General features: G+C 37.5%; 2 protein-coding genes across 15 annotated transcripts; one reads left to right on the top strand and one right to left on the bottom strand.

Moving 5' to 3' along the window:
• Positions 1 to 8: 8 nt before the first annotated feature.
• On the bottom strand, positions 9 to 7550 carry LOC131537474 (uncharacterized). Of its 2 annotated transcripts, XM_058770932.1 has the most exons (9): positions 7249 to 7550; positions 5811 to 5883; positions 4485 to 4690; positions 2076 to 2175; positions 1653 to 1800; positions 1370 to 1467; positions 922 to 1066; positions 690 to 810; positions 9 to 559 (listed from the first exon to the last, which is right to left on the bottom strand). In XM_058770932.1, exons 2-9 carry the CDS (start codon positions 5864 to 5866, stop codon positions 261 to 263), a joined length of 1173 nt encoding a protein of 390 aa, XP_058626915.1. In that variant the 5' UTR covers positions 5867 to 5883; positions 7249 to 7550; the 3' UTR covers positions 9 to 260. The 2 variants fall into 2 exon arrangements, with proteins under 2 accessions (XP_058626915.1, XP_058626916.1); XM_058770933.1 differs by lacking the exon at positions 5811 to 5883 and having other exon boundaries at positions 12 to 559; positions 7249 to 7546.
• LOC131537475 (uncharacterized) lies at positions 5836 to 25649 on the top strand. 13 transcript variants are annotated; one of them, XM_058770940.1, is made up of 8 exons: positions 11125 to 11179; positions 15255 to 15305; positions 15632 to 15704; positions 15839 to 15894; positions 16091 to 16294; positions 22184 to 22258; positions 22374 to 23092; positions 23207 to 23456. In XM_058770940.1, the coding sequence occupies exons 5-8, from the start codon at positions 16142 to 16144 to the stop codon at positions 23310 to 23312; spliced, it is 1053 nt and encodes a 350-aa protein (XP_058626923.1). In that variant the 5' UTR covers positions 11125 to 11179; positions 15255 to 15305; positions 15632 to 15704; positions 15839 to 15894; positions 16091 to 16141; the 3' UTR covers positions 23313 to 23456. The 13 variants fall into 13 exon arrangements, with proteins under 13 accessions (XP_058626925.1, XP_058626928.1, XP_058626919.1 ...); XM_058770939.1 differs by lacking the exon at positions 11125 to 11179 and adding an exon at positions 11574 to 12533; XM_058770936.1 differs by lacking the exon at positions 11125 to 11179 and adding an exon at positions 5851 to 5889 and having other exon boundaries at positions 15632 to 15894.
• The last annotated feature ends 1956 nt before the right edge of the window (positions 25650 to 27605 follow it).

Raw genomic sequence — 27605 nt, 5'->3', positions numbered from 1 at the left:
GATGTATTAAGGTAACTGAACTAATACATGTTGTGCCTTCAATTAAAAAACATGAAAAGACATTGTTACACTATAAAGGAACTTGTTTTTCCACAATAAATTGTCTGTTTTTTTTTTTGGTAATGTACACCAAATACATTATCATTTTGCCTTGCATGCATTTAAAAACATTCCAAAGAGTGAACATTGTAAATAATGCTTTGATAAACATGAATCAATGAAACTGCAGGTTTCTACAGTACACAATTTCAGCAGATTTGCTACACTCTGTCAAAGCTTGCTCCATATGTAACAGCAGTTTGCAAGAGTGTTTTGAAAGACTCATAATCTACCATATGGACTACAGGAAATGTTATGGTATTGGTACAAGCACTAACAATTGGGTAGCACACAGTGTGGTTAGGCATGTGCTGTAGACAGCAGTGCTCAAATTTAATAACTATCTTAAATTTCTCCCTTTCTGATACAAGCAGATGCCTGTGAGCTTGCCCAGTCATCCACTGCATTATCTTCGGTACAGACAAGGTTTCTCCTGCTGCCCCATCTTCTGGTTGTGTGTCTTCAGAAGAAATCAAAAGATGAAATTAGAATTAATGTTTTAGTTTATGTATACCCTTTTAAAATAGGAACTACAGAGCATATTTACACCTGGATATAAAATAACAGATTATACTACTTTAAGTCCATACCTTCAAGCTCAAGTAGGAAATCTTGAAAGAATTCCATGATTTTTGACTCTTTCACTTGTTTAATCGAACCACTTGGGCTCATCTCTGGGGCCAGGTGGGATAAAATGTAATGGGCATCAACCTAAACACCAAAAAGAAAAGCATAACAATGGATTATAATATTTGTCATTTGTGTCATACTTATAAAAAACACTACAAAAATTAATGCTTAAAAAACAGTATTTCTACATACTTTGTCATCATATCCTATGACGAAGAGATCGTGACACTCATGTGGCTTTCTCTGCATGACTTTAATAAGATCATATATCTCAAGGCCCTCGCGCAGTTGTTGCAGCATTGGGATGCGTTTTGTTGTAATATGTAGAGCAAGAGCTCTGGCAAAAAAATAAACAAAAATAAATACCAAATTTTTTTTTAAAAGCAGGGCTTTCAAAATTCAAAAGCCAATAAGTTATTTGTATAATTGAAGTTAATTCCTTAACTACTATAATGTACGAGTTTGTAGATGTAAAAAGACTCATAGTTCCCATCAAACAAGTCTGTAATTACAAGTGTGCTATTGCTCAGTTTCATATGCTTCAAATGTACCATATTACAACACATCATGCATTGTACTAATGTTAAGAGTTGATACTTGTGTAAATGAACAAACTCATTTTTTCTCAGTGCTGACTTACCTTAATATGCTTTCCTTGTGGTCAACATTGACTGGTCCAGTGTAGCCACAGTCCAGGATTTCGTTTGTGTAGTTGGACAGGTCAGATGCATCTTCAATCTACAAGTAAAATGTTACCTTTAATATATATATTAACAAGCATGGTTCACTGCTGAATTTTGGAGTAAAACCAATCTGTCGGTGGCTTTATAACACAATAACAGTTATTCCAGCAAACTAATTTACTAAAGGACAATAAGTAACAAACAACTTGTCTCTAATGAAATTCTGTCAATAAGACCCACCATTTTGATTAGTGGTGATATCTCTGTGTCATGCACACCATCCCTTTTAATGTTACCAGAAACAAGGTATTCGTAACACCATTCTTGCATAAACCTCGGTGCCGGTCCTCCTTGGGCAATGCTCACAGCAAATATTTCACCTGCAACTCTAGAGATGCATACTGTTTTACATATGTATAACAGCTCTTGGCACTAACATAGAGTGGTATATTTGTATAAATGTCTCATCTGTTTTTGTGCATATAATAAAAATCAGTGAGGTTTAAAACCCAAGTGAATATTATATGGACAAAAACAGCTGAAACATTCTTCAAAATATCTTCTGTGTGTTGTTTCTGCAGAACAAATACGTTTGTAATAACCATGAGACTGAGTAAATGATTGAGAATGAATTGTGTATGTGAAGCAAATCCAAACACGTACTTGAACAGCTCATTATCTAGATCATTAAGGGAGTACTTAGGCATTTTTCCTTTCTTCGCATCACCTTCAAAGACACGTTTTTCAATGCCGGCAACCATTGCTAAATTCACAAAAAAGATGAGATATCATTAGGCTAGAGCAGGAATCCTCAAATCTGGCCCACAAGATCCACTTTCCTGCAGAGTTTAGCTGTAATCCTAATCAAGCACACCTGAGCATGCTAATCAATGTCTTCAGGGGTAACACTTTAGAATAATGGTCCGTTGTTAACAAGTAACTATGCAGGAAGTAATAGGTAGTACTACATTAACACTCAACTTAATACTATTAACTAATAGAGAAGTAAGATTAACTAAGCAGTAAGTAGTAGCAAATTTTGGGGAAAGGTAGTTCCTTATTAGATATGTGATACTTATTAAATAAAAATCTCCTCACTGAGAACTACTTGTGAACTATGACCAATTAATAAAGAATAACCAATTAATTCCTAATCACAACAGTAACGTCTTAAAAGTGAACAATTGGGTTCTTTGTGGAAACTAATTTATGAATATGATATCCCCCATATTCATAATAAGTCGGCTACAGTTTGAAATTGTGACTTCTACTCTTACCAAAGGATGGATGTTCTCTGTTTATTTCAATCAAAAACAGAATAATAATAAAAATAATTCATTTAAAAATTTTAAGAATTAGGAAGTGATTGAATTAGTTAACAATTATGAGCTCTAGTTTGTGTCAGTTCAGTATGCCTTCGACTCCAAAAGACCTACCTTTAGTGACAGTAGGCTGGGGAGGACTTTTCTTGAATATAAATAATGATGTTCTCTTGATAAAAGCAATTTACATCATTAATGAAGGCATCGACTGCATTTATATTGTGTTAAGCACAAAACAGCATATTCCAAATTACAGTGTCTGGTAAAATATCACTAGTGCATCACACAAATGTATGACTGTACACTATGTGTCAGATTAAAATATTTTGGTTTCACTTTATTTTGATGGTCCCTTTAACACATTCTATTGACTATAAGTAATGTTGCACCTACATTTCTACTGACTCCCATTAGAGTGTTAGTAGTGTATTAGTAGACTGGTAGGGTTAGGGTTAGATTAAGTTGACATGTTCTTGCAAAGTTACTTATAGTCAGTAGAATATCTGTTGGGAGACCAACACAATAAGGAGTTAGTAGATGTGAAGTAGACAGTCTACTAACACTCTAATGAGAGTTTGTTGACATGTAGTTGCAACATTACTTAGTGTCAACAGAATGTTCGAAAGGGACCATCAAAATAAAGTGTTAAATAACTTATTAAATTACTTAGTAATTACTGAGGGGTTAACATGTTTTTCACTTTAAAATAATGGTCCAGATCACTAGTAGTTCCTGCAGGCTGACAATGTAACGTTTGAGAGGGGCTAATGTATTTTTCACTTTAAAGCTAAGGTGCTACTAAGGAACTACTAGTGATCTGGACCATTATTTTAAAGTGAAAAACACGTTAACCGCTCAGTAATTACTCACACATAAATTAATAAGTTATGTAATGTTTTATATCTGACACATGATACAGTCATACATTTGTGTGAAGCACTAGTGATATTTTACCAGTAAGTCATTTGGAGTGGGATACATATTGAAATGACATAAAACAGAGTTCATAATTTTGAACTAATTCAATCATGAGCTTGTCAGCATCACTTCCTAATTATTAACATTTTTAAGTGAATTATTGTTTTTATTATTATTCTGTGTTTTTGATTGAAATAAACGGAGAATATCCATCCTTTGGTAAGAGTAGAAGTCACAATTTCAAACTGTAGCCGACTTATTATGAATATGGGGGATATCATATTCATAAATTAGTTTCCACAAAGAACCCAATTGCTCACTTTTAAGACGTTATTGTTGTGATTTGTAATTAATTGGTTATTCTTTATTAATTGGTCATAGTTCGCAAGTAGTTCTCAATGAGGAGATTTTTATTTAATAATTAGCACATATCTAATAAGGAACTACCTTTGTCCTAAAATTGTTACTTACTGCTTAGTTAATCTTGCTTCTCTATTAGTTAATAGTATTAAGTTGAGTGTTAATGTAGTACTACCTATTACTCCCTGCATAGTTACTTGTTAACAACGGACCATTATTCTAAAGTGGTACCTCTTCAGGGTCATTAGAAAATCACAGACAGGTGAGTTTTATCAGGATTGGAGCTAAACTCTGCAGTGGATTGGACCTCCAGGGTAAGATTTGAGGAACCCTGGGCTAGAGAGAGTCATTGCAAAAGCAACACATCTGTGATTATTGCAGATACAGACAGTGTATTTTTAGAATAATGAAACTGTGGAAATATATTTACACATCTACAGTACTAAATGCATGCTTAAAGCAAACTACTCACTGGACAGAAATTCTTTCCTCAGTGCCCCTGTGTCAACTCCTGGCTCTCCAAGAAAGGTGATTTTCAAAGGATTGACTGGGCTTCCTGTTTTTTGCCGTTTCCACAGCTTCAGGCCTCTCTCTACAATGTTATCTCGTGATACGCAAACATTGAATATTTTTGTAGTGTCTATCTGTGCTGCTGCATGACGAATCACATCCTCCTCACTGTAAAAACATGTTATACACACACACACACACACGTACGTGTATGAAGCTAAAAACAATAAAACTAAACCCTATCCTGGGGATACAACATTTGAGAGGCTATGGGGAGAGGCAGGGAAAATTTAGGTCTCTTTTGTGAGTTTCATGTTGAAACGGTGTTTGTTGTGAATATTTAGATCTGGGCACTTCATTCATACATTCTTTGTTTAGCTCACAGGCAGCATTTAAAAACAACACGATCGTAGTGGGAAATCTACTGACCTTTAGATAAAAGCTTACATATTTCACATATCTTCAATATTTGGAGGGGACTAACAAGTTTAAAAAGATGGTGTTAAGTGTTAGCTTATTACGTTTATGTTGATATCACTCACACACGACATATACATTATCAGTCACCGTGACATCAAAACAGACCGGCTCGGCGTCGGCAGACTGACCGCCGGTGTTGTGCCGAATTCTGACCCCCGCCAGATTATTACCCCCCTAGTATTGGTAGGTTTAGGGTTAGGTGTGGGGGAAGGTTTAGGGTTAGGTGTGGGGGAGGGGTTAGGATTAGGCAATCAGGTAGCAATTTCAATGAGGGGGGTAATAATTTGGCAGGGAGTCGAAAATGGGCACGTCACCGGTCCGGGTCGGTCATGCGGAAAATCGGCTAATTTCGACTGGTCGATCGGTGCATCTCTAGTTTAAACATTTTTCATAATCTATCTGTAAATGTTTGTATCCCCCAGGATACATCGCCCATTTAATGGTATATACGTTAACTAAAAAAAGAATGCTTGTTTGGCAATGCATATTACAACATTTAAACCCAGTGATGGGCAGTAGCGTCGCTACAAGTAGTAACGCTACTAGTTTAACTACATTTCTCAGTAGCGTGGCGGTAGCGTCACTGCTTTCTGAATCAAATAGCTTTTCGATAGTTAAGCTCTTTTTTTGATCAAGTAGCGCGGTAGCGTCAACAAAAGCTAACGTTACATTTTCCAAAGAAAGCATTCTGAAACTCAAGCTCAAGTCAGAAATATAACAGCTACGGATCACTGATCCTGGATCAGTAAGTGACGCCGCAGACACAAAAGCTCGTAACGCCATTGGCTCCTCAGACTGTCAGTCAAACCTCATTATTTCTCCCGCCTCTCTCGTCAATGAAGTGCGGAGCGCAGTTTGGAGCATCTCGGCTTGTTTGCAGTCTGAAGGTAAATAAAGAGCTGCTGATTGAATAAGTACAGCGGTTTTTTTTTTACTCAAAAAACACTATTTATAAAGGCTAATGCTTTTTTTTTTTGTATTTGAGAAGCGGAGAAGAGTTTCTTAGTCTAGCATTTGTTGTCGAGTCACAGCCAAACAGCTCGTGCGAAGCGCTGAATCTTTCATAATATGATACTTTGGCCAAATAACAGAAAAAAACTGAACGCCTACATAATGACAGAAAACTGGGGAAAACAGGACACGAGTCAGGAAAAAAAAAACATTTGCTGGTCAAAAGCTTCGTATTTGAACTTGATTTTGGTGAAATGTTTATATTAATATCTAATGACGCATGCAACGATGCAAATAAACATAGCCTATCTTTAGACCTAAACATCTATATGGTAATACTATACAATACGATTTCATTAATGTTAGCTAATGTACATGAGCATACAATGTATAAAATACATTCATTACAGTATTACATTAAAATACATGTATTACAGTATTTATTAATCTTTGTTATTGTTAGTTATTGAAAATACAGTCGTTCATTGGTAGTTCATGTTAGTTCACAGTGCATTAACAAATGTTAACAAACTTTTGTTTCTAATAATGCGTTAGTAAATGTTGAAATTAACATTAAGATAAATGCTACAGAAGTATTGTTCATTCTTAGTTCATGTTAACTACACTAGTTAACTAATCTTAACTACTGAACCTTATTGTGAAGTGTTACCATTTATATAAATGTATCTGTATACAATAAAGCCACAATACCAACAACCAATAGGAGGTTTCTGGCCGACAGCAAAAATGTATTTTGCCTATGTCACAATATGAGGTAAATCCGGCCGTGTATTTGATACTGATTATGTTGCCAAATGGGTTTGGAACAGCTGTTGAATAAACAATTAAACTGATGCCTGTCTATCTGCTTGACTGACAGTTTTATTGATCACTGAGAGAGCATTGACTTCGTATGATGTTGGCTCAATAGAATTTTTTATTTTTTATTTTTTTTAAATAGCTTGGATGTAGTAAACTACTTTTGCCGTGTTGCCGTAGCTTAGCTTGCTACATTTCCCAGGGCTGTAGCTTTAGTGTAGTTAAGCTTCATTTAACGAGGAGTAACTGTTAGCTTAGCTCACTACATTTTCCAAGTAGCTTGCCCAACACTGTTTAAACCTAATTTATTTCTATTGGGGGCTCTGGAAGCTAGCATACTGTTGGCTAATCAAATCAGCGGTATCACCAACTACAGACGGGCTTAGCTAATGTTATGTATTTAGGTGGGGTAGCATGAGAAAGAATAATTAAGTTCACTTGTCACTGAGTTTAAGATGTTAAATTAGTTAACTTACCCAGTAAACGAGCGGTTGCTGGCCATTGCTGCTAGAAGCTCGCTCTTCTGTCAGACTGGCGGCAGTGGCGGGAAAGCGTAGTGGGCGTGGTCAACCTGTCACTTCAATCGAGAATGGCCAATAGAAATAGGCCTTTCATCCTGGTGCGTAGAGACCGCCCACTGAGACACAGCTTCACTCGCAAGCAAAACTTTTCAACTCGCAAACAAAAGTTTTAGACCCGCAAAAAAACACGGCAGAAAAGAGAGCAATATTTGTGGTTTCGTGATGAAAAGTTTTTGAAGTGCACAAAGAAAAAAATTTTTTTTTTTAAAGATTTGCACGCACTGCAAAGAATTTTGTTATCAATTTCAGAGTTTTTTTTGCAATCCTTTTTTTAAAATTACAAAATAATTACTTTTGCTCTCAAACACAGAATTTTTGTTTGCATAATAAAGACAAAAATAATTCCATATGAAGCCGCCGGGTTTGCTTCAGGGAAAATTTAATTTTAAGAAGCTTCCCAATGGAAATCGGCAAGTCATTTCTGTCTCTACGTTACATGGTCGCACTCTCTGTATCGCGCGCACAGCGGAGTTCCGCCCCGGTTCACACACACACAGGTACCAGGAGGACCGTAAACAGGCAGTGGCGTTCCAGCGGTTTCTCCCTCGCTGTTCTCTAACTCTGGGGGCTGCCGTGTGGGAGCAGCCTCAGCAGTGTACTAGCTCCTAATACCGGGCGGCTCAAAAGCAGAACGTCGCCTCTCGCGCTCCCCCGCAATGGGACCGAGGTCGGGGGCTTCTAAGGCGAAGCCCGATCTGAGGGTCGTGCTTCAGTCTAGGAAGCCATCAACCAAGCGATCCTGACAGCTGTGGCCCGGGACCGCCGAGGGCGACCCCTTCTTGGAAAGAGTGGGTTGCACCGCATTACACGGTGTCCGTCTCTCCTCAGAGCCCTCGGGAGATCGTTCTGCCAACCCTGCCACCGACGGTGCTTCAGGGCACAGCGGTCTCCAGCAAGCGCATATTTCAGTTTCTTCTGCCTGGAAACGTAGCGGAGCTGAGAGGCTCGCCACCCCTTCGGGGGTCTCTAGAGCAGTTAGTTCGGCCATCCCCTGCCGGTCCTCCGCTTCAGGGCACCGAGCTAGCAGCTCCAAGCACACCAGAAACCAGTCTTGAGAGACTAGTTCCCTTAGTAGACTATTTAGCAGCATGGAAACTATGAGAGAAAAACTCTCTAAACTCTAACTATTCTAGAGAGAGTGCGCCGGGACAGGGTCCATTTGCTGCTAGCATACATTCACAGAGCTTCCCTGTGGAGAAGGGCGGACTAACTGCTTGTTTGCTATGGTCCCCCTAATAGAGGTCTTCCAGCTTCTAAACAGACCCTCAGCCGGTGGATAGTTGATGCCATTTCTATTGCCTATGAGTCCTCTGATCTCTCCTTACCCTTCGTGGTCAAGGCTCACTCTACTCAAAGTGTGGCGGCCTCCAAGGCCTTTCTGGCAGGTGTGCCTATGCAGGATATCTGCAACGCTGTGGGATGGTCCACGCCCCTCACGTTCGTCAGGTTCTTTGACCTAGATTTGCGAGCCACTCCAGGCTCTTCTGTTCTCTGCCATAGCTGTGCTCTTCCACACTTGGCAGGGATTTGCAAGTCTGGCGGCGTGGGTATCTCGTTCCCATAGCGTTTCGATGCAGCTCGAGTTCATGAAGGGGAACGTCCCAGGTTACGCATGTAACCATGGTTCCCCGAGGGAATGAGATGCTACGTCTCAGGGCCATACTCCCGGCATCCCTACTACTGCTCGCTTCATTCCTAGAAGCTGACGCCGGTTGCACCGCACATGCCTTTAAACTTCCTGGTCACTACGTCACCCCGCCTGTGACGTCTCGCCCTTCCATTGATTACACATGTGATTCAGAGCATGGTCATGCTGAAGACGTTCCCATAGCATTTCGACGCAGCGTCTCGTTCTCTCGGGGAACCATGGTTACATACGTAACCTGGGACAATCTTTACTATCCCTTGTGTAATCATCTCTGCCTTATCCATTTTAATTGCCAATTTACTATTTTGGCGTAATACTGTTCACACTTTCTTTTTATACTGCTCATTCTTCTGATCATTCCACATACATCTGATATTTGAATTTCTGTTCCTATACTACTACAATAACTCCCCCAATATGCACGTTTTGCATTTCTTATACTTTTTCTAACTGTTGCTTGTGCTCTTTTGTGCAGTGGGGCTGTCCCATCCAGTCAATCTTCTTCTTTGTTTCTGCCATCTACTGATATGGAGTGTGGAGCATTATTGAGGGCAAGAAGAGGGCAACACTTTGAACTAAAACTTTTTAAACAGATATTTTACCTTTAAAAATCTTTGAAACCTTGAAAACTTGTAAGCAATTTCTTAGTACAAACAAAGTGCAAACCATTTATACCTAATGGCTTTTTATTTCCTAAGATTAGCCTTTAATTTCTTTATCTGACACACCATATTAAAACATGCTCCACTGTCTCTGGTTGTCTGCACATGCTACAGAATCGTGTATCACATTTTACAATGATAAACAAAGAATGATTAAGTGTAATGAGACGAGAAACCACAGCCCACTCACATATGTCCTACTTCCCCTTTTCTTGCCACATTCCTTTTACTGCTCTTCTTATTACTCCTTTAATTTCAGATTTGCTTAGGGGAATATTTATTTATATTTCTGAATTTTTTAAGGTCCCCTTGGCTAAAGCAGCTGCTTCCTTGTTCCCTTCCACCCCTACATGTTGAGAGGCATTTCTTTTCCCAGAGAATGCCAAAGAGGTCATAGTTTGGATATACGCTGTGTCATGGAGTCATTTTCACCATAAAACAGTGGTTCTCAATTCTGGTCCTGGCGCTCTGCATGTATTGTATGTCTCTTTAACACATATCTAGTACTCTTGATTCAGATCATCGGTTCATTAGCTGAGAGCTCATGATCTGAGCAGTGTTCTGAATGACAGGTCCCTACAGAGCTACAGATTTATCTAACATCATCTTCCTTTTCTTCTTCTTTATAAATGAGGGATAAAAAATTATGTCAGTGACTAGTTCTCTGGTCATATCTTCCTAATTAGCATGCTTTCATGGTTCTGTTTCATCTCTTCTCTTTATCAGGAAATAATGAATATTGTTTAAAAACAACTCAATGTTATTATGTATGGCATTTTGAGGCAGTTTTTTTTATACATTTTACACAAGACAGAGAGTTGTTCCAAATTGAGAACTCTAAAGAAGTTTTAACGATGTTATGTTCATTTTAAGTGGAAATGTCTATTATTAGTATTAGATAAGTAATAGTAGATAAGTATTAGGTTTTATCCACGATTCTGGTAAAACTAAGGATAATCAAAAACTTATGTCCAAATATATTTTTACTATGATCAAATAACCATAATCTATTCATGTTAAAGAAAATTGTATTTAGGGTTATGATAACTTATGAAAAATTAGGGTCAAATAGCACAAAAAATGGGACCAAAAAAAAAACAAAACATTTCTGAACCACTGCCTAAAGTATTATGGTGCCATGTAACTTGTGTTTTTTATAGGATGGCAAATTAGACTGGTTGTGGTTCTCCATTTTTTAATAACTGGTTTGCACTCAATATGAGAATTTATTTATTTATTTATTTTTTTTAAATAAATCTCTGCACATTGCTAAAAATTACTAGTCCACAACCTTTTTCATGTTTAATTTTTCTACTTTTGAAAAATGTTCTCACATTATCATGCTGTCTGGCTTTGCTTTTTGCTCTTTTGCTTTTTCTTGCCCTCACAGTAGCGACTAAAATACAGGAAGGAAAACACAGATTACAGCCCCGGTAAGCTGTGTATTTTTTTCCAAGTTGTGAACACCCTGTCTTCTTGTTTAACTGACCTTAAAAATATCAGGCATCTCAAGACGGTGAGTTCTGCCTTTTTCTGTTCCAGCTTTGTTTTTTTAGTTTTAACTACTGCTCAGTTTGTGCTGAAAATGATTTTTATATATATATATATATATATATATATTAGGGTGCATCAAAAAACACAATTCTTGAATTTTGATATGGCTGGGTGCTAAAAGTGTTCCAATATATGTAGAAACAACACATGCAAAATATTTTTCCAGTACATGATGATTTAGGGGTGCCACCGCACATCTGTTTTTGTTGGATAAAGTGGTTAACAGTGCTCAATGGTCGCCATTGAGATCTGAGGTAAACAATACTACAGCTCAAGAAAACTGAGGTGATCTTTCTGTTTGAGTTGATCTTTCTGTGTTGGGTATGTATTATTACATATTACTATCATATCTGTAGTTGTGTCTTTGTATACTTATTTATCATAAGTCATTTAAGTCATATTTATAGGTATTTGGTGCTCATTACATCTAGCTAATGTTAGCCAACCACAGTTAGCTATCTATGTTAGCTAAGCTTAATAGCTTAACATCAACAGTATTCTAGAGTGGACAATGTCATATTCAGTGTATACAGTGGGTACGGAAAGTATTCAGACCCCCTTAAATTTTTCACTCTTTGTTATATTGCAGCCATTTGCTAAAATCATTTAAGTTCATTTTTTTTCCTCAATGTACACACAGCACCCCATATTGACAGAAAAACAGAATTGTTGACATTTTTGCAGATTTATTAAAAAAGAAAAACTGAAATATCACATGGTCCTAAGTATTCAGACCCTTTGCTGTGACACTCATATATTTAACTCAGGTGCTGTCCATTTGTTCTGATCATCCTTGAGATCAGGGGCGGATCTACCGGGGTGGCACGGGGTGGCAATTGCCACCCTAAGAAAAAGCTGTGCCACCCCACCTGCCACCCCAGAATTATCACAGAATAAAATATAAATGTAAGCAGTGTTTCATGTGCTACTTTTCAGCCGCGGCGATGACAGCGCGCGATGGTGCACGATGGCTGCACGCGCACGCAGCGCGCCCAGTGTAGTCGGCTACATTAACAAATGACTCTTAAGAACCGGTTCTTTTTGAGTCAAAAAGACAAAGCGCAGCCCATTCACTAATGAATTGTTTTTACATTGGTTCGTGAATCAGATACTGCTTCTCGGTTTATTCAGAAGTCCTTTGAGAAATCTAATCCCGTCCGGATATGTCTGAGATTCATCCCGTAATTGTTTGGTGATCCGATTCTCCGACCGCTCGCTCCACTTTCATCATGGATATAGAGGCCTTTCTGCCATATCGGACGAAACAATAACATGGAATCAATAAGAAGATGCCGATCACGAAAAAGCAGAGTTAGGTAAGAATCTTGTATTGCAGTTTTCTCGATTGTTAACATAACTGATTTTAGTTGGCCCATTTTCCCAAATCATTAATTCAGTTCTCAAAACAAAGACACATTTCTCAAAAAGTTTAACAATGAGTAAGTTAAACATTAGGTAGCAAAACTGATGACACCAATCAACTGAGAGAGAAGAGAGCTGAACGAATAATATACATGGGTTTTATACTTACACATTCAGTATAATTACAGTACAGTACCAGTACATTAGATGATGGAAATTTCACTATTCTATATGTACAGTAAACTGCTGCACATGTTGTACACCTTTAAACATGTGACTGTCAAATTTCATTTGTAGCCATTTTTTTTATGTGTTGGCCTACTGTATGTTTGCAGAACTGAGAAATGACTGCCTAGAGAAATAGCTAGTCTTGTGTCAGGAGACCGGGAAACTGCTGTAGTACTGTATTCTGTAATGAAATTTGACCAAATGTGCAGAGGATGCTGAATTTACTTTTTTAAATTTTATTTTATTTTGTACTGTACTGTATTGTGGTGCATACCAAGTTCATATACAATTCTTTGGTATTTGAACTTTTCTAGTGTTTTTCATCTACTGCAAGATTATTTTGCAGTAGTAAAATGAAAATTATCTGTTCCCAAAAGTTCATTGCTGAATTAGTATTATTATCTGTAATTTAATTCATGTTGTATACTGTAATAGACATTGAGCTGCAAAAATAATTCCTGAATCCTAATAAGAGTTTTTTGTTAAGTGTTATTGATCTCATGAGTGTTCACTGGGCAGGAAAGTCATCTGTGTATTTGAATAGTAAGCATTTAAGAATACCTGTAATAACTAGATTGAACAGTTTGAAAGACAAATTTATGCTGGCTTGTCTTAAAGTCTTGTTTAAGAAGCATAAATAGTTTGGTCAGTTAGATGTTCTAGATGTTTGATAAAGTGTTGCTAGTTGGTTGCTAGGACATTCTGGGTGGTTGATAGGCTTTTGCTATGCAGTTGCTGGGGTGTTGCTAGACTATTGATAGTGTGTTCTGGGTGATTACAGACATTCCCACCTCTGGTAATAACAGAATGTCTTCTTTAATGATACAAGCACAGAAACATTTATAACTTGTTAAAGTTTTTTGTATATATTGTGTATTGACTGGGTGCCATGATGGATATTGAAATGTCGTTATTTATTTTTCATTTTAAACAGTATAGATTAGGTCCCACTTTATATTAGGTGGCCTTAACTACTATGTACTTACATCTGAATTAATCATTTGGTACAATGCACTTATTGTGTACATACATGTTTTGACATTGTACTTATATTTTTAAAAATACCTATATGTAATTACATCTGTAATTAGTTTCTGTAATTACATTTATAATTACACTGTTGACCCATCCCTTACACCTTAACCCACCCTTAAACCTAAAGTGAACTGATACCACCAAACCTGTCCCTAACCTTACCCATATCCCACCTCAACCCAGGTGAAAAAGACGCAGTATTAAATGTATCAAAAATATACTTGAAATTCAAGTAGTATGTTTATAATACATTTGTATTCCCAACATGCTTATTTGAAGTGCATTAAAAATATACTGAATTGCATTTTAATATATTTCTAAAAAGTATACTAGAAGTACTTTTGTATTAAATATATGCTTAGTTATACTTCTAAGAAATATGCTAAACAGAAGCATACTTTTAATGTGTTTATAAAAAGTATACTAGAAATACTTTGGTAATAAATATATGCTTAATTACACTTTTAAGGAATATGCTAAACACAAGCACACTATTACTATATTTCTAAAAAGTATAGTAGAAATACTATGTTAATAAATATATTCTTAATTACACTTTTAAGGAATATGCTAAACACAAGCATACTTTCGGTGACGTTTTAGTGTATTTACAAAAAACACACTTATGTTACTCTTACTTAAAATATATGTTGTGTGTACTTTGTGTAAGAACATAACAAAATGATTACACTTTTAGTAGGTTTTTAATGTACTTTATATTGCAGTAGGCCTACACATGGTTATATTTGAAATACTATTTATGTATTTATAATTTTAATATTTGGAAAAGTATGATATTTTGAAAAACATTTTTTACATTTACAATGTACAAACCTTTGTCAAATATTATTAACCATTGCAGTATTTAAAATATGTTGTTTAATATGGGTTATGCTACTTTGGTTGATTAGGCTGTTGTTCATTACATGATACATTAATTGTAATAAGCTAGGTGTTTATAAACTTGTTCAAGCTTGACGCCTTTATTTTCTAATATACATTTCTGAAATTCCCACAAGGATTTCAACATCATATCTGAAATGAGGAAAAAAAAAACACGTTTATTTGTGTTTAAATTCAAACAACACAGACTAAACCTGATTGGTTCCAGAGCCATTGAACGGCTCTGATTGGTTCGTATGATAATGAGCTCGCAGCAGAGAGCTTCGTAAATCAAATATGATGCGTGTGCAAATGTCCCTTGAATGTGAATATAAGTCTAAATTTAAACAGTATTATATTATATAGAGCGATCGTGTCTCTTTAGGGCGCTTGGAGGAAACCACGCAATTCATATGGATTACTTTGGCGATGTTTTTTTTGCGATGAACTTTTTGAAACGTGAACATCTTTGATGAATCTTTGGCATAAAGCGACCATGGCATAAAGCGGTATGTTCTTATTTTTACCAGCTTCTGCGAGCGTGTATGGCGTCTGGCTTCAGAACCTCACTGTGACTTCAGGTAAGATTTGTATTTAATTAACGTTATTTGTCTGTACCAGTCATGTTTTTGATACATGCATTGGCAGAAAAAAATTAAATAAAATTAGTTAACATTAACATTCTTTTATTTGCAACATGAAGTATATTTATTTCTGATTTCCTGAACAATTTGGCTTCATTGTAATGAGGTTAATGATCTTTGAAAAACCATGATTATGAACATACAGTTACTTTGTCTTGAGCTGATCAGCAAACCGTGGTAGTGTTGGTTGATTGGTGTCTATATTTGTTCAAGCTTGACAACCTTATGACTTTATTTTCTAATATATATATTTCTCATTACAGATAAGAACAAAGATTAAATTGTAAGAAGGGTTGCTTATAAAAGCATACAGTACATCTGAAACTGCTGAGACTGGTAAGGTTTGTGACTATATTTCCGACCAGGTACATTGTTCTGTCATTCTTAAATAGAAAACAAATCATCAATCATCATTTGCCTTTTTTGTGTGTGTGTGCGTGTGAGAAATATTAACATTTGTTGTTTTTCAGATCAGCTGCTATAGAAGACAAACTGAAATCTGAGTGCAGAGACATGGAAAGGAATAGTAAGTATATTTTAATGTCGTATCACCTCTGTTATAGAGATTTTTGAATCAGGCCTAATAGAGGGGGATTCGGTCAATCTTGGAAGAAAAACGTTAGCAATGGGTCCATTCCAGGTAGCTAATTTGTGCTTCTTTTCAGTCATTCATGTAAAAATCTGTTATCTAATTTTGTTTCTGTTTTGTTTTTTTTCTAAAGCTGCAAGACACTACTGACTAGGCTGTGCCCAGGTCTCCGGAACCTGCGACGATGCTCAGCTCCATTAGCCCTCCGTCTGCGCCTTCGGATCCACCAGCTCTGTCTCCATCGGTCGGCCCCCAGATGTCGGCAGCCACACCATCTACATCTTGGCTCCTCCCTCCCTCGACTCCGCCGTGTGTTGTCAGCACTGGGATGCTCTGGGTCTGTGCTAAACACCATCTAAGCCACTAGGGCATCATCGTCATCCTCCCATCACCATCCCTTCACCACATCCTGCCATCATCCCGCACTTTTGCCTCTCACCATCCCTACATCATCTCCTCGTCCACCTCCAAAACCCCTCTATCCCTCCCTATTCTGTTGCTTGAACTTTATCATCTTCAGTCTTTGCACACACATCTATTCACTTTATATGTTTTTTTTTCTTCAGAAAATTGCATTGTAATTTTTATTTATTCACTAATGTAAAATTCTTTACTTTTCAGTAATACAGGTATAACTGAAATGTTCTACATATGGATAAGATGGCTCTTCCATAGCATTTCAGTCTTGTTTTCATTTATGTTTTTTGTATAATGTTTTAAAATGTACTTGAGTATATTTGTAGTAATACAAAAATACTATAAACATACTTGTATTTACTTTTATGTTTATTTACTATAAACATACTTTGAAGTTTTCTAAATATCAAAGTGTACGTGTGTGTATATATTGAAAAATATAATACTAATAAATATAATATAATATACTAGTAGTGTAATGCTAATGCATTTCTAATGAGCTGAAATACAATTGAAATGTACTTGAAGCACATTAAAACGATGCTTCAAATATACCTTACCTGTAGTTCATGAAGTATTAAAAGTACATTTTAAATGTATTTTTAAAAATACACTTAAATTGCACTAAATATACTTAAAGTGGTTCCAATTTAACACAATTTCAATATATTAAATATATTACAAATAGATTAAAATTGAACTTAAGCATATCTTGAAATACACTTAATATACTTAAAGTTGTTTCAAAATAATACATTTAATATGCAATTAGTACAGTATAATATAAATATATTAAGTGTGTCTGAAAAAGCACAATTTAAATATATTTCTTTTTCACCTGGGAATAGCAGCAATAGTGTTTTGCAAATACAGTATGAACACAATAAGTACATTGTACTTATTTTTTGATGTAAGTACATAATAGTTAAGGCCACCTAATATAAAGTGTGACCGATGATTACTTAACGGCAATGCAATATTTGTGCATATCCCCAAAAACTATGCATGGGGGCTTGCTTTGATGTTGCCACCCCTCTTAGACCCCGTGCCACCCCTTTGCCACCCTAAAAATTATTTTCTAGATCCGCCCCTGCTTGAGATGGTTCTACACCTTCATTTGAGTCCAGCTGTGTTTGATTATACTGATTGGACTTGATTAGGAAAGTCACACACCTGTCTATATAAGACCTTACAGCTCACAGTGCATGTCAGAGCAAATGAGAGTGAATGAGGTCAAAGGAACTGCCTGAAGAGCTCAGAGACAGAATTGTGGCAAGGCACAGATCTGGCCAAGGTTACAAAAAATTTCTGCTGCACTTAAGGTTCCTAAGAGCACAGTGGCCTCCATAATCCTTAAATGGAAGACGTTTGGGATGACCAGAACCCTTCCTAGAGCTGGCCGTCCGGCCAAACTGAGCTATCGGGGGAGAAGAGCCTTGGTGAGAGAGGTAAAGAAGAACCCAAAGATCACTGTGGCTGAGCTCCAGAGATGCAGTCGATAGATGGGAGAAAGTTGTAGAAACTCAACCATCACTGCAGCCCTCCACCAGTCGGGGCTTTATGGCAGAGTGGCCCGACGGAAGCCTCTCCTCAGTGCAAGACACATGAAAGCCTGCATGGAGTTTGCTAAAAAACACCTGAATAAGATTCTCTGGTCTGATGAGACCAAGATAGAACTTTTTGGCCTTAATTCTAAGCGGTATGTGTGGAGAAAACCAGGCACTGCTCATCACCTGTCCAATACAGTCCCAACAGTGAAGCATGGTGGTGGCAGCATCATGCTGTGGGGGTGTTTTTCAGCTGCAGGGACAGGACGACTGGTTGCAATCGAGGGAAAGATGAATGCGGCCAAGTACAGGGATATCCTGGACAAAAACCTTCTCCAGAGTGCTCAGGACCTCAGTCTGGGCCAAAGATTTACCTTCCAACAAGACAATGACCCTAAGCACACAGCTAAAATAACGAAGGAGTGGCTTCACAACAACTCCGTGACTGTTCTTGAATGGCCCAGCCAGAGCCCTGACTTAAACCCAATTGAGCATCTCTGGAGAGACCTAAAATGGCTGTCTACCAACGTTTACCATCCAACCTGACAGAACTGGAGAGGATCTGCAAGGAGGAATGGCAGAGGATCCCTAAATCCAGGTGTGAAAAACTTGTTGCATCTTTCCCAAAAAGACTCATGGCTGTATTAGATCAAAAGGGTGCTTCTACTAAATACTGAGCAAAGGGTCTGAATACTTAGGACCATGTGATATTTCAGTTTTCTTTTTAATAAATCTGCAAAAATGTCAACAATTCAGTGTTTTCTGTCAATATGGGGTGCTGTGTGTACATTAATGAGGAAAAAATGAACTTAAATGATTTTAGCAAATGGCTGCAATATAACAAAGAGTGAAAAATTTAAGAGGGTCTGAATACTTTCCATTACCCACTGTAGATGTCTCATGTTTATTGAGAGTAGCATTGTATTTGTTACAGTAAATTAACATGATGTTGCTCATTGGAGCAGACTCTGGCACAGACTGAGCAATTAAGTTTTAAGTTTAGTTAGTGTCAGCTCTTACCATTTAGGCCCTGTTAGTTGCCAGTGAGTTAGCCACTAGAGAGGGTTTGTTCTTTTAAGTGTGTCAGTATCGCCCCTTGTGTTTAACAATAAAGTCAATTAAACTTTATATATGTGTCCGACATCCATCACTGCTGCACAAAATTCAGGGTAAGACCACGTGAACATGTCCCATTGACCTCCATTCATTTTGTCTATAGGACAAATTAATGGAGAATCTTGAAAGTTGAATTCTGAGAAATGGGGCAAACAAACAACTTTTACTTTGATAACCCTATAGAACATGTTACTGTATAAAAGTTCACTGTACTCAACATTTCCAGGTCAACCTTTTGGCAATTAGACAAAAAATTGCACATTTTTTGAAATTTCGCCAAAGTTCATGTGTTAGGTGGCACCCCTAAATCTCAGTGGAATTCCTCAAAACTTTGCAAAAGTAATTTTTATGTTAATTGGAACAAAATGCAATGCCAGCCAAATTGATATTTTGAAATTAAAATTTCCCATTCAAATTTGATGCACCCTAATATATATATATATCAACAAATTAGAAAACTTCATAAGACCAATAAAAAAAAAAACATTTTTAGTGAATTGTTGGCCTTCTGGAAAGTATGTTCATTTACTGTATATGTACTCAATACTTGGTAGGGGCTCCTTTTGCTTTAATTACTGCCTCAATTTGGCGTGGCATGGAGGTGATCAGTCTGTGGCACTGCTGAGGTGGTATGGAAGCCCAGGTTTCTTTGATAGCAGCCTTCAGCTCATCTGCATTGTTGGGTCTGGTGTCTCTCATCTTCCTCTTGACAATACCCCATAGATTCTCTATGCTATGGGGTTAAGGTCAGGCGAGTTTGCTGGCCAATCAAGCACAGTAACACTATGGTCATTGAACCAGCTTTTGGTGCCTTTGGCAGTGTGGGCAGGTGCCAAGTCCTGCTGGAAAATGAAATCAGCATCTCCATAAAGCTTGTCAACAGAAGGAAGCATGAAGTGCTCTAAAATTTCCTGGTAGATGGCTGCGTTGACTGTGGACTTCAGAAAACACAGTGGACCAACACCAGCAGATGACATGGCAGCCCAAATCATCACAGACTGTGGAAACTTCACACTGGACTTCAAGCAACATGGATTCTGTGCCTCTGCACTCTTCCTTCAGACTCTGAGACCTTGATTTCCAAATGAAATGGAAAATTTACTTTCATCTGAAAAGAGGACTTTGGACCACTGAGCAACAGTCCAGTTCTTTTTCTCCACAGCCCAGGTAAGACGCTTCTGACGTTGTCTCTGGTTCAGAAGTGGCTTGGTAGCCCTTTTCCTGAAGATGTCTGAACTTGGTGACTCTTGATGCACTGACTCCAGCTTCAGTTCTCTCCTTGTGAAGCTCTCACAAGTGTTTGAATCGGCTTTGCTTGACTGTATTCTCAAGCTTGCGGTCATCCCTATTGCTTGTGCACCTTTTCCTACCCAAATTCTTCCTTCCAGTCAACTTTGCATTTAATATGCTTTGATACAGCACTCTGTAAACAGCCACACCTTTCAGTAATGACCCTCTGTGACTTACTCTCTTTGTGGAGGGTGTCAATGTTCGTCTTCTGGATCATCAGCAGTCCTCTCCATTATTGTGGTTTCAAAGAACAAGAGATACCCGGAATTTATACTGTAGGGATGGTCATTAATTAAAACTCAAATGTAAATATTCTAATATTTTGAGATACTGATTTTTGACTTTCATGAGCTGTAAGCTCTAATCATCAAAATTAAAACAAAAAAAAAACTTTTGAAATGTTTTACTTTACATGCAATGAATCTAAAATATATGAAAGTTTCACTTTTTGAAATAACTTACAAGAAAAAATGAACTTTTTCATGACATTCTAATTTATTGAGATGCACCTGTATATTATATATATATATATATATATATGTGTGTGTGTATGGGGGTGTGTGTGTGTCACAGTTATGGACTGTTTGTTGTGTTTTCTCCCTCTTGTGCCCATATTTGGTTATGTTCCTGTTCCTGTTCTCTTTGTGTTATTATTAGTTCATCCTCTCCTGTCTGTCTCTTATCAGCTCCCCTATTTTAAGTGCAGTCTGTGCATTCTGTCTTTGTCCGGTATTGTAGATGTTACCCTGTATGTTAGACCCTCTTCTTCGTGTGGATTACCATTAAAATGATTTGTTGTTATAATCTTCGTCGTACCGTCATCTCCCTAACAGCAGTATTGTGACTATACATACATACATAGGCTATATGTATGTTAATATTAATAGCTATAACACACAGAGACATCTCTCCATCCCCCCTATGGGGGCCCCTCCCTCGTTACGCCTTTTTCAAACAGGTGCAGCACATCCTCGCGCCGCGGTGCTGTAGATTAGAAAATGCATGATCTGGAGAGGAGCAGAACGCGGGACCCGAGCGTTTTTAATCCATTCCTATGGAAGTTGTGCTTGCGCAATTTAGGAATGAACTGAAAAAGTTTGCATGCACACATAAACATGCACGTTAAACAAGTGAAAATAAGTGGAGGAAAAGAGGAAACAGGACAATGGTAAGCATAGGCACCAATTTATGTTTCTGCCCACACTCTATTCCACTCCAAACCAAATATAAAACATTTTATTCATTATTGTTTTCATGAGCAAATTATAACAGGCTAGGTTGTCCATACATCTGTGCCATTTTAACATTCCCATTTTTTTACAGACTAATTAATTAAAAATGAGAAACATTTTTCTCCGTTCGATATTGTGCTTGAATTCATTAGGCTACACAAAAGATATTACTCGTGAAGAGAAACGCACAGACTGCAAAAACACTAGCTACTAAACAAAACATTCTTTCCATGAGCTTCACCGCAACTCGTTCACTTGCTGATACACATGAAATAATTCAATAAATAGCCTACCTATTTAGAATAGGCACTTAATTCTAATAAATATTAGGCTAAATAATAAAATAATTGATGAGAATTCACTGAGGACAATTCTATAGATTTGGGTGCACAGGTTTGAGCGTGCACATTTGAGTGAGAGAGAGTGCGTGTCCCGTTTTGTACATTATATACTGTGAGATGTGTTTTGTCCACATTTCATATGTTGTATCACTAGGTAACAAAGATAGCCTACATTAACAATTTTGCCTGGGGCCCCCGATTGATTGATTGATTCTCCTTTGTTTGGTGAGCATGTATTCCACTTTATTTTTAGCCTGTTGTCCATGTTATTGTCTTTGTCCAGACTTGTGCACATACGCCAGCTAATACAATGGGAAGTTTGAGGTTTCCTGCATTTCTCCAGGTGCTCTTGTACACAGTAAGCTTTCACATGTATCATCACTACTTTGTACTGTTTACTTAGATAATTCTTTGGAAACTTACTTTTTTTTTCTCTCCAATATTTCTGCTGTGATTCTTAATTGTGCTTTCAGATGGTTGTGCAGATAACTGCAGAAGCGATACAGATGGGCATGTTTCCTGAAGCTGCTGATTACTCGTTCCAAAATTGTCGGAAAGAAATGCTGCAAATGGTCACAAAAAGTGGAGGTCTGTTGCAGACAGAGCTTAACAACAATCCAGATTTTAAAACTGTGTGGAAAGGTAACGCAGCATGCAAGAAGGACATTCCAGGGGGTACACCGGAGCACATGGCTGCACTGAAGAGCTATGCGGAAGCTAGTTATACATTTCATGGAAGATTCAAGAAGTTGCTTCAGACTAGCAGGGGCAGTTCAACTTACCGAGATGGGTTTCCTTTCAAATCTCTTTTCTTCCTGCTGACAGATGCTATGCAACTCATAGGCAAGAGTCGCACAGTGTACTCTGGTACAGAGAAGGAATATAGCACTGAAATCGGGGAGAAAGTACGTTTTGAGAGTTTTCTTCCAGCACAGCGGCTCTATAGTGCTGCAACTGAAGATGCAAGTATCAGTGATAACATTGGGACTGTTTTCATCATCACTTCTCATTCTGTGATCAGCTTTGATGATTATGAGTGTAATTCAGAGGAAATTGATCTGCTAATATCACCCACTGAAGTTTTTACAGTTACGGGCATCAAGACTTTTCGCAATAGTATTGATAATTTCAAAGAGATCACCTTAACACATTCTCATTTTCACAGTTCTTCTAACTGCAGCGGCCTTTTCAGGTAAGAGAGAAAGAGCAGGAATGATGTGTTTGATTGTATAAAATACTAATTTGTGATAAACTGTGCACATCTAAAATAAACCTACTTATCTGAAATTTCTCTTTCTGTCGAAAGCTTGCCTGAAGAATCTAAAGAATCATCTTCAAGTTTCCTGAGTTCCAGTTTACTGAATCTGATGGCTTCCTTACTTATGCTGTACTACTACACGCTGACTCTGTAGTATACTCTGTATGTTCACAAAAATGCAAAGTAAAAGATACATTTGTCTTCTTGAATGTTATATGAATGTTATTATAACACATTCAGTGTTCTTGACTTATTAGGAAGAATTTATCACTATAATAAATGACTTTGTATTAATGCATTTTCTCTGTTCTCATTTTAATATAATCCTTAAGACCACTTAAACATTTTATTTTTTTTAACTAAATTGTAGTGTTCTTTGAAAATCCCCAAGCGTTGCAAAAACGTCCATACATTCGGTTTTACATTTCGATTAAGTGTATTGCAGACACGCTCAAGGTATGATTGTACATGAAGTAACTCATACCACCAGAGGGCGCCATTGCAATATCCCTATAATAATTTTTGTCATTTCTGTCGTGTTGCAAATTCATGTATGTATATTAATGGGATACAATTCCACTAAAATTAGAGGACATTTCAGTTAAACGTTTCTTTACTTGGTATGTTGTGTTCTGTTATGGAAGCCCGTTTCCGCCAGGTAAGAAAAAAATGAATGCCTCAAAAAGTCGAAATTATGACATACTTAAGTCGAAATTATGAGATAAAATGTCGAAATTATGACTTGCTGCTGGCTCATCTACACGACAGGACGCACGATGATGTGAACACACTAAGTAGTAGCCTGATGATCTAGTAGTTTGATGATCATTGCCATAATTAGCGGAACGGCATGGAAAAGTATGAGCAAACCCACCCTTGAAAGCATTTCAAGCAAAGAATTGCATCACCCCAAGTAAGTTGCAAAATTACAGAAGTAGGCCTATTGCACATATGTCAAGCCTAGAATGATCCCGCATCATGTTCAGAATTTAATCATTGACTGGCGCATAAACGCTCTTTAACAATAGCCTAGGCTATATGGAAAAATTAGAACACTGTGGAAATGTTGAAGTTTGCAGATGTAAGTTATAATAATGATTAGCATGTAACATTTATGGGGAAACATAAAGCTACCATAATTCCAACAAAAAATATTAATTGGGTCAAATTTACTGCATAAATACGTGGCTACTGTCTTGAAATTGTATTTTATTATACGTGTTTACATATGCTTAATACTAATAGTAATAATGTTTATCCATGTTGTTGTGATGTGCAGCCTAGGAAGTATGGTTTAAAAAAAAGAAGAAAAAAAACAATCAGAAATGATATATGTAAAACCTATTAATTTCATGCATCTTATTTATTTGTCATACAATCATCAATTCAGTTTCGATATCGAACCAAGACGGATTTCTCGTTGTGATTTCTATTGTTCGTTCAAAGTCGTACCCTCCACTAGATGGCAACACAGACCGATCTGATAGCAGCTCAAATTTATGTTGATAGACGTAACCAGCATTGAGGTATTATTATATACATCGTTGTCTTCTAGGATGGATGACATTTATGACTTTATGAAGTCAAGAAACGTTTCAGATGACATTATACAGCGAATGCAACAGGATAAGGTATTCATGAAACTGTTAAATATGTATCACATGTAGCCTACAGTCCCTAAAAATTGTCACAGAGAAACTTTGGAACAATATATTCTGTTTAAATTTTCTCCAGTAGAAGTGCTTAAATTGCTCTTTCTTGATATACTGAGTACTCAATACCGAGTACTGAATCCTATGTCTCTGGTTCAAAAAACAGACTGCCCTTATAACTCACTATAAACCCCTGGGTTTATAACAACCAGTTGACTGTACATTATTCCTTCAACATTATAGTTAATCCAAGTCCCCTTTAATTCTATAGTGCTCAATACACATTTTGTTTTAAAGCAGCTTTACAGTAAGAAACAGGAAAATTATGGTCTTAAAGAATAATAAATAACGACATTGTTCAGCTGAAGTCAATTCAGCGTTAATTCAGTTATGTTCAAAAACAGGTTATGATCACTTATGAAATTAGATCAAATACCTTGTAAACAATAGTGTCATTGTCCATCTCAGCTCAGTTCTCACCCAATTTCAGTTCAGTTGAATCAGTAATATTTCTGAACTATACCTCACAGTGTCACTGACATTAGAGAATGGTAAACGTATATTTAAAGTGTTCTTTTTGCAGATTGATTGCAGTGTCATACAGCTTATGACAGATGACCAGCTGAAGGAATATCTGCCTTCCTATGGTGACCGACTGGCTGTTCATGGATACTGCAGGCGAAAAGAACAAGATCCCAGTGGCCGAAAAGCTAAACTTTTTGATCGGCTGAGAACCAGGCTAGCAAGAAGCAAAGGTGACACTGACAATGTATGTGAAAAAACAATGTCAAAAAATGCTCAAAAGAGTATGCGAAAAATTGAGATGGGATGGATGCATTTTCGAGAAGGAAGTTTACTCAGGTCCGAACAAAAAGGTGGGGTACACGGAAAATCTCTGTGTCAAAGGACTGTAGAAAAAAGGATCTACTTGAAAAGGCTGTCAAGTTGTTTTTTCCTGGTGAGAAAAGTTCAGAGGGAAACTTCACAGATTTTGTGGTTGATGTAACAGACTTTAAAGAGCAAGCAATAGATGACCAGATTACAGTTGGAGAACTTTATGAGCTGACCAAATTACCAGTCTTGCATTTTTACTTGACAACCAAGAAGAAAATCATCCCTAGTGACACGCAGTCAGACACACAGTTCCACTTCAGCAGCGAAACAATTGCGCAGAGAGTGGAAAACATGCAAGATTCCTGGTCTCCCACACGTACCAGCCAGTCCGCTCTGTTCTCTGAGAATGTTGAGCCAGATCTAATTTACATAAGCAGTAGCGCTGTAATTGCAACAGGCAGTGATGATGTTTTTTTGTCTGACTCAATAACTAGCGTGCCTGATGCATCAAGTGCGATTGAGACTGATGCAGCCAGACAGCCAGAGGTGGACAATCTGGAGGATAGTGGCACTGTAACAGTCTCCACTGGACACATCTCTGGGCTGGAAGACACTGCGCTAGATGACACCTTACCTCTTTTAGAGGAATCATATTCTGTTCCTTCTCCAATTGATAACTCACCAGAGCCGTTTGTTCAGAGTGAAAGGGTGAAGAAAATTCTTGTTATTCATCGTGGCCAGGCCCTTCGACAGCTTATTGCACATTTTGTGACAAAAGTGTCTTGACAGATAACATATCTATGAAAGTCATTCTTCCTGATGGACGGCTAGAAAATGCTGTTGATGAAGGGGGTTTGAGGGATGTGCTTTCTGAGTTTTGGAATGACTTTTATGAGCAATGCACTTTGGGAAATAGTTTTAAGGTCCCTTATCTACGACATGACTTTGGTCAACAAGAGTGGGAAAGCATTGGCCGAATCATTGCATTTGGTTGGCTAAAAGAGAAGTACCTGCCTGTAAAAATAGCACCGGTAATGCTGGAACAGGCAGCTCATGGATGTGTCACAACAAGTCTTGTGGACTGCTTTCTCAGATATGTTACAGAATCAGACAGGGTGATCCTAGAATCATGCCGTTCACATTTTGAAGATGTGGACAAAGAAGAGCTGTTTGAGGTGATGGATCATCATAACTGTCGAAGAGTCCCAACAGCAGATAATATTGAGCAGCTCTTGGAGGAGATGGCACATCAGAAGTTGATTCAAGAACCTGCGTTTGTGATAGAGCAGTGGCATGATGTGCTTGCACCTATGAGAATTGAGCTCCAGGACATCGCAGCTGCCTATGATGAACTCCAACCGACATCAAGAAAGGTCATGAAATCAATAGTTTACCCTGCTACGATGAATGTACAACAAAAACAAACTGGCAGGTATCTAAGTACATTTCTTAGAGAATCAGATAAACAACACCTGTCCCTCTTCCTTCGGTTTTGCACCGGGTCAGATTTGTTCCTGGGAAAGAACATCACCGTTAGCTTCACACAACTGGAAGGCTTTCAAAGACGACCCATTGCACACACATGTGACTGTTACCTGGAGCTGCCTGTGAATTATGATAACTACCCAGAGTTTCGCCACGAAATGAACAAAGTGTTAGAGAGCAACATATGGGTCATGGATATAGTCTAGGACACTTAGTATAGGCCTACTATTTAGGAAGGAACTGAAGCTAAGCTTAAACAACCTAAAAAGCTTTATTTTTTGTTTTTTTCTCAAGATGTGATTTACATGTTCACATTTCCAAAGTTCCTGTTAATATTCTCTCTAAGGCACAAGAGAAGGAACTGAAGTTAAGCTTAAACAACATAATTGAGGTCAAAGCAAGCTTTATTTTTTGTTTTTGTCTTTTTTTTTTCAAGATGCGTTTTACATGTTCACATTTCCAAAGTTTCTCTCTGA

Source organism: Onychostoma macrolepis, chromosome 03 (genome assembly GCF_012432095.1).
Source record: "Onychostoma macrolepis isolate SWU-2019 chromosome 03, ASM1243209v1, whole genome shotgun sequence".
Lineage (NCBI taxonomy): Eukaryota > Metazoa > Chordata > Actinopteri > Cypriniformes > Cyprinidae > Onychostoma > Onychostoma macrolepis.
Note: the sequence above shows the minus strand (reverse complement) of the source record. Positions and strands in the feature narration are given on the sequence as shown.

Bases quoted from the DNA above. Each gene is read 5' to 3' on its own strand.
- LOC131537474 (XM_058770932.1), bottom strand. From the start codon at position 5,866: ATGCTCCAAACTGCGCTCCGCACTTCATTGACGAGAGAGGCGGGAGAA. The intron at 4,691-5,810 runs GTTTGACTGACA...ATGTTTTTACAG, and splicing joins GAGGCGGGAGAAATAATGAG to TGAGGAGGATGTGATTCGTC. The intron at 2,176-4,484 runs GTGAGTAGTTTG...TTGTGAATTTAG, and splicing joins GAGGAAAGAATTTCTGTCCA to CAATGGTTGCCGGCATTGAA.
- LOC131537475 (XM_058770941.1), top strand. From the start codon at position 16,142: ATGCTCAGCTCCATTAGCCCTCCGTCTGCGCCTTCGGATCCACCAGCT. The intron at 16,295-22,183 runs GTCTGTGCTAAA...GTCTTTGTCCAG, and splicing joins TCAGCACTGGGATGCTCTGG to ACTTGTGCACATACGCCAGC. The intron at 22,259-22,373 runs GTAAGCTTTCAC...TTGTGCTTTCAG, and splicing joins TCCAGGTGCTCTTGTACACA to ATGGTTGTGCAGATAACTGC.